A 7,311-nucleotide genomic window follows, 5' to 3' on the forward strand; every position below is an offset into this window, starting at 1 on the left:
TATATGTCAAGTATATGCGTGTATATGTCATAAGAAATGTGTGTTTTTATGCACACCAACATTGTGCTTACGCGAAACTTCTGTGCAGCGGAGAAGTGCATGTGAACATTCTTCCCTGTGTGCGTGTGAGAGTGCTTGGGCACATTTCTACCTGTACGTGTGTGTATACGTGTGTCACCATATTACCACTGTGTCTCCAATAGTGTTCTTGTGTCCTCCTTTGGTGCCGATGGTTCTGGATGGCCCCACTTGTCCAGTGGATCACTCAATCACTCTGTTCTTCTTCTCCTCCTCCATCTCTCTCTCTCTCTCTCTCTCTCTCTCGCTCTCTATCACTCTTCTCTCTTCCCCCCCCCCCCCCCCCCGTGCGGTTCAATGGTGGACCTCGTTGGCAATGAGGCTGTCCTCGCCGGACTGGAAGTCGGCCTCGTTCAGACTGTTCCCCCCGTTGATCATCTCCTCGTCCTGCGAGGAGCCCTGGCCGTCCTCCTCGCTGCAGCTGCCGGCGCCCGCCTCGTCCGCGTTTGGGTCCTGCAGCACCTGGGCAATGTAGGACTGCTGCTGCGGGGAGGAAAGGGTTAAAGGGGGCAGAGAGAGAGAGAGAGAGAGAGAGAGAGAGAGAGAGAGAGAGAGAGAGAGAGAGAGAGAGAGAGAGAGAGAGAGAGAGAGAGAGAGAGAGAGAGGAAGTCAGTAAAAAACTTTATATATATTTTCAACCGCCTGACCCCATGCCCTATAACTTCAAGACCCAAAGTAGTGGTGAAACAAATGGTTGATGTGTTTATTTTATATACTATACTAGGACTTAAGAGGTAGAAGATATAACAAAGAAAGAAGGAATTACAGACCGGAAGAAATGGAGAGAAAGAGAGAGTGATCGATTGTGGTAAGGTAAAGAGTAGAAACAGACAACAGTCGACAGAGAAAGTGCAGGCGGCTGCTCAGACAGAAAGGAAGGACCAGAAGACTGGCTGGTGAAAGAGAGGAGGTGGGGGAGTTTGCTTTGTTTGCCTACCTGGGCCATCTTGCTGGTTGGTGATGCACGTGCCGGTCGGCCATTTTCCACAGCGTCTGCGTCTGTGTCCTTGGTGTCAATCTGAAAGAGAAGGGATGCCCCGGAAGAGGAGGGGGGCGTGAGACGATGTTCTCAAAGTCAAGGACTCAGAACCACCACACCTTCTGCATCCAAGTGTAAAACGATTACACAATGGGTTTTGTTTTGACCACTTCTGTTTGCACTTTTTAAGTGGACGTGGCCGAGATTTCAGATTACAGGTTAACGAGGATCTGGATTAGATTTCATCATCAGATTACCATGTCACTGATTCTACTGTAAACAACCTGATGGGTGGTGGAAGAGTGTGACTCTTGTCGTGGGAGTGTGGTGTGTGTGTGTGTGTGTGTGTGTGTGTGTGTGTAGGGGGTGGGGCGGGGGGTCTGAGTGGTACCTTATAGTTGTGCGCGCTCAGGTACTTGAAGTGCCCGAAGCAGACGTGTGACAGGCACACCACGATGGTGATGATGAGCACCACGAAGGTGAACATGGAGGTGGGCGCTAGGAACCCTGAGAGAGGGAGAGAGAGAGAGAGAGAGAGGTGGTCAGAGTGAGAGATGGAGGTGAGAGTGTTGATAGTTTATGCACACACACACACAGAGACTACTGTACACTTACTGTACACTCATTGACAAAAGCCAGCTACCGCAACAGTGGGTGCTGACATTCAGCTAAAGGCTAAACAGGCTAAACATGCTAAACATTCTTATGTATTGAAGTACTTCACCGAAAATCAGGCTTGTTCCTCTGCCAACAGCTAGTCATTTCAAGGAAAGGTGTAAAGTTCCTTGTGCTATAGGTAGGGGATTTCCCACAGTGGCCAATCAACAGCCGAGCTTCCAGATTGTGGCCAATCAACAGCCGAGCCTCAAGATTGTGGCCAATCAACAGCTGAGCCTTAAGATTGTGGCCAATCAATAGCCGAGCCTTAACATTACACAACATGACATGGGATACTAAAAAAACCCAACAACAACAACAACAATAACACTACTGTACCGGTACATAACAACTAGTAGACTGCCAACACAAAAAAAAAACGTGTCAAAACATCAGTAGTCGTGAAACCCAGAATATGCACAGTTCATCTCCATCTAGGCACATTCATAACATCACTCACTCAAGCACTCGTTCAGGTCACTCACACAAACTCCCTCGCTCTCTCTCACACACAAACTCCCTCTCTCTCTCACACACCACACACTTACCTATGCGGACGGTGGAGAAGAAGAGGAGCCAGAAGAGGCAGAGGATGGGGGCGGCCCACCACCTGGTTGACGGCTCCCGAGTGGATCTTCTTGTCCAGCTTGGAGGGCAGGTAGGCGTAGTACATGTTAATACCTGTCCACCAGGTGCTTTAGGAGCATGTGCATCAGACCTGCAGGGGAGAGAGAGAGAGAGAGAGAGAGAGAGGAGAGAGAGAGAGAGAGAGAGAGAGAGAGAGGAGAGAGAGAGACGAGAGAGAGGAGAGAGGAGACGAGAGAGACGAGAGAGAGAGAGGAGAGAGAGATACACCAAGTCAGCAATTTTTTAAAACACAAAACAGAACTATTTTGACATTGTTCTTAGTCCTGTTTCCCTGTAGCTCCCTGTAGGTACGGAACAGCGAAGAACATGTGGGCAATCCAGTGTACAGTACAGTATATGACTTGCATCATCGATTACAGATACAGACAACGCAAGCAAGACAAAGTTCACAAATCTAGAATGTGACAGACAGTAAAAGACGACCGTGACGGTGAAAAAGACAAACGGACAGAATCAATCATTCAAGCAGAAGCCATCAATTGTAAAAAAAGGTATGTGTCTGTCAAAAGTTGTTAAAACAGACCACCCAGAGCTGTTATCAGATGGAGTTTCCTAAAGAGGGCTGAGGGGTGAAGAGGGACCTACAGTATATTGATACTATACATAGTGAGCCAAATATTTGTTTGAATACAAATACTTTGGCAGAAAAAAGCAAGTGTTTGTCATGCTAATAAAGCTCTATTGAACTGAATTGAATTGAGCAAGCACATCACTCCTCTTTGTAGGCCACACACACACACACACACACACACACGATATGGCTGTTGTACAATGGTATACACACAGATACAAACACAAATATAAACCACATAACATATATATATATATATGTATTTAATATTTATATATAAAATGACACACACACACACATATATATATATATATATATATATATTACATATATATATATATTTAATATTTATATATAAAATGACACACACACACATATATATATAACATATATATATATATTTAATATTTATATATAAAATGACACACACACACACATATATATATATATAATATATATATATATATATATATATATATATATATATATATATATATATATATATTATATATATATATATTACATATACACATACATATACACATACATATTTCCCTTATTATTCCTTATCCCATATTCCCCTTATCTCCTCTTAATATTTATTACAGTGCATGAAAATGCACTGTTCTGTTATCTGAAGTCTTCTTCTTCTTCTTCTTCCCACCAAATTTCTGCGTCTAATTCAGCTTCAACCGTTTAAACGTAGAAACTTCGTTCAAACTTTGTAACGTAGGTCTTGAAAAGGACACTTGATGAACATATTTTTCACTTTTGTAAAATTGAAACTTTTTGAGATATTAACAAAAAACAAGCTTTTTTCCCCCCATAGACTTTGCATTAGCACTATGACATCACAATGGACTAATTAACTTGATTTGCACCTGTATCAACTTCCAGCTGCTCAACTCCTCAAAGGGCCAGTTAAACTGATTGCACCTGTATCAACTGCTTTCTGCTTAACTAGGCCAACTCTCTCTGTGTCTCTCCATTCTACAAGGATATGAGGCACATTCCATCCAACTTTCTATCCATTCATCCTCTTCAAACCATTCACTCATCCACCCATTAAACTATCGATCAACATCCATTAAACAATCTGTCTATCAACATCCATTCAACTTTCTGTTTATCAACATCCATTACACTATCTACAATTCAACTTTTAAACTATATACTCTGTCTCAGGGTTTAAGCATACAATCTGTCTCTCTTAAGACTACTATTTCCTCTGCCCACAACTGTTTCAAAATAAATGTCCTCACTACAATATTTCACTATTAAATAATCTAACTATTTAAACTACTCAACTATTTAACTGTTCAGCCATTTAAACTGTCAGTTGTTATCAACTATGACTCCTGCCAACTGTTTCCAAATAAAAGTTTGTTTGGTATTTTATGTTAATATACCAGTATGTTTATATTTTCATGCACTGGTAATTTCCCTCGAAATTACATTCTTCTAGTTATTATTATTAATTATTATTATTATGATTATGATTATTATTATTTGCCTTTTATATATTTTTATTGTTCTTGTTTTGTTATTTTGATTAAATTGTTGCTGTGTGTTTTGTAAACTCAGGGCAGATGCTGTAAAAGAGCTTAATGCTCAGTCAACTTCCCCTGAATAAAAACGGTTTATGATGATTGACGATGACAAAGACGTGCCATGGAAAAAATAAAAAAAATAATTAAAAAAACATTATAAAGAGGTGTACCATAGACTACATTTTCAAAAACTTGGTTAGGCCATGTTAGAACTGGTTTTTCCACTTTTTTCTGATATCACAACATTTCCTCGAAAGAGGGCTGTGTCACCTTGTCTGACTTTGAAAAGTCTGCTCAAACATGTCTTAATAGACAGGGTTTGAGTAAAAATCTTCTGAAGTTGGTTGAAAATATTTACTCGGAAGTGGGTCGTTCCATCATGTAAGAACCCAAATGTCAAATCACAAGAGCATGTCTGAAGATACGGTGTGTGTGTGTGGGTCACTCACTTTGTGCATTGTGGTCTCATTGGCTGATTGGCTGTGAAGCTGGCATGTGTAGTGAGCCATGCCTAAAATGATAGGGGTTGGGGGTGAGGTTGCCCATATTGTCTATATGTGGGCTATTGTTGTAGAGTACCTTAGATCCCATGTTTACAAGGCCCTTGTATTGGATTTGACCCAGTAACACAAAGTATATAGTAAAACCATTTTGCTATCTGGCAGTTCTGGGCTAAGAAAGCCATGCAGTGTCCTGCGTCCCCATACTGACTTGACTTAGAGTCCTTCTCATTGGCCATTGCTGAGAGTCACATTCCAGACACTAATCCTGTTGCTTTTACTCCTCCACAGTGTCGGATAAATCTCATCACGTCCACGAGTGTGCCCGGTGGGAACTAATTCATGTGAAAACGCAGAACGATGAACATACATCGGTCTGTACAATTATATTTTCCTGCATACTGGCATATTCAAAGGACCGACACACACACACACACACACACACACACACGCACACGCACGACAAATGACGAGCATATTCCTGTGATGGCATGTGGCAATAAATGGCATCTTTCCCGATCATGCATTTTGTGTGTGTGTGTGTGTGTGTGTGTGTGTGGTGTGTGGGGGGGGGGGGGGGGGGGGGGGGGGGGGGGAGGGGGGGGTGGAGGGGATTTCTCCTGAGATCAGCTGTCCGAGCGACTCAGACAGTGATGACTTACTTCCTCTTGGGGCGGGCCCTACAGTAAGTCAGCCCTTAGGGCTCAGTGTTTAGTGACAACACCCACCCTGCTCCCTACACTTGGGAGAGCCAGCTGTCCACTCACACCACCGGTCCACGTCACCGAGACAAGACATGGACAGAGAGCTTTGGAGACTGTTCTTGCTGCAGGAGAAAAAAGTTAACTTTTCTCACTGACCAAATGCATTCCTATTCTCCATGGGTCTCAGTTTGAAGATACCCACTGCATGAGAGGGTGATAATTTTTTTGCTGTCACATTCCATGAGGAGGTGATCATTTGCTGTCTTTTTTCCCCCCCCTGAACTTGATTTATTTTCTTCGTAATGGAGGTGGACCTTCCAGTGGACAACTGCACGGCCCAGAACAAGCCCCTCTATGTGTTCTACTCGACGGTACTGTTTGGGGAGTTCATCTTGGCTCTTCCCCTCAACGTGTCAGTGATCTATCTCTTCATCTTCAAGCTCAAGTTCTGGAAGACCAACGCCAGCAACATCTTCCTCTTCAACCTGGTGCTGGCGGACATCTTGCTCCCTCTTCTGCCTTCCCGTGCGGGCCTACAACTTCCAGCGGGGGCAAGAGGCGCAGCCGAGAACGAGGTGGTCTTCCGCACTTTGCTCTTCATCCTCTTCCTCAACCGAGGTGCCAGCATCGCCTTCCTCACCGTGGTGTCGGTGTACCGCTATTTGCAAGTGGTCCACGGCGGCCGCGGACGGCACCCGGGAGATCCACAAGCGGGTCGCCTCTCATCGCCGCGCTCATCTGGCTGGTCCCTGCTGCCGCTGACCATCCCCCATGCTGCTGCGTCCGCTGAGCAACAGCCTGTGCAGCGACGAGGACAACGTGGTGGGACGCCTTCCGCGAGATCGTGTTCTTCACGCAGAACCTCGTGCCGTTCGTCATCCTCGTGCTGTGCACGGCGGGCATCACCGCGCGGCTCCGCCGGAACACAGTGGGCGACAAGACCAAGCTGCGGCGGGCGTCGTTCCTGGTCATGTCCGTCATGCTGGTCTTCTCGCTCTGCTTCCTGCCCTGCACCATCTCGCGCATGGTGCTCCTGGTGGTCAGCCGAGGGTCCGAGTTCTCCCCGCGAGGCCAAGGACGTCGCGCTGCAGGTCTACGACGGCCTCAAGTGTCCTGGCCTACCTGGACCTCCTGCTGGACCCCCATAGTCTACTACTGCCTGAGCAGCACCAAGTTCAAAAGCCTTTACATGGAGACCTACCTGCCTTTTCTGCTGACTAAAAACAAACAGGACTCGTCGGACAACGCGTCCGCCGCCAGGCAAGCACAGGTACTCCAGAAAGAACCGGCTGAGGAAACCTGTCCGAAACGATGACGTCTGATACACAACAATACTTTCAGTGTTATGGTCCACACGGTAAACAAAAACTAATGTTTATATATTTAAATGTCATTGACATAGGCCTACTGTCTATAGTGGGTGAGAAGTTGCTTACACTCCTACACAGGGTGACATGTTTTTGCGACAAATAAATGTTTTGTTATTGGTTGATACTTGCGGGACCGTGTTTGCAAGGCTGCAAGGCAGTCTGAAGTAGTCAGTCTGCAGTTGCCTAAACAGGAATATTTCACCATTCTTTTGTATGGACAACCTTCCTCGCCCCAACCACACCCTTATCCTCCC

At 45.0% G+C, this 7,311-nt stretch overlaps 1 protein-coding gene, 1 long non-coding RNA gene and 1 pseudogene across 2 annotated transcripts; 2 read left to right on the forward strand and 1 right to left on the reverse strand.

The window, feature by feature from the left end:
- tmem63bb (transmembrane protein 63Bb) lies at positions 1-2,442 on the reverse strand. The gene is given in 6 exon segments (XM_042103378.1): positions 1-561; positions 1,016-1,096; positions 1,449-1,564; positions 2,263-2,317; positions 2,319-2,390; positions 2,392-2,442. Coding segments are annotated over 6 exon segments (549 nt in total). The 5' UTR covers positions 2,428-2,442; the 3' UTR covers positions 1-372.
- LOC121718424 lies at positions 2,264-5,473 on the forward strand. Its single transcript, XR_006033944.1, has 3 exons — positions 2,264-2,372; positions 2,722-2,853; positions 5,275-5,473. It is a non-coding gene; the product is annotated as an uncharacterized LOC121718424 (long non-coding RNA).
- A 516-nt stretch (positions 5,474-5,989) lies between these two features.
- Positions 5,990-7,002, forward strand: LOC121717971 (annotated as a pseudogene).
- The last annotated feature ends 309 nt before the right edge of the window (positions 7,003-7,311 follow it).

This window comes from Alosa sapidissima, chromosome 9, assembly GCF_018492685.1.
Source record: "Alosa sapidissima isolate fAloSap1 chromosome 9, fAloSap1.pri, whole genome shotgun sequence".
NCBI lineage: Eukaryota > Metazoa > Chordata > Actinopteri > Clupeiformes > Clupeidae > Alosa > Alosa sapidissima.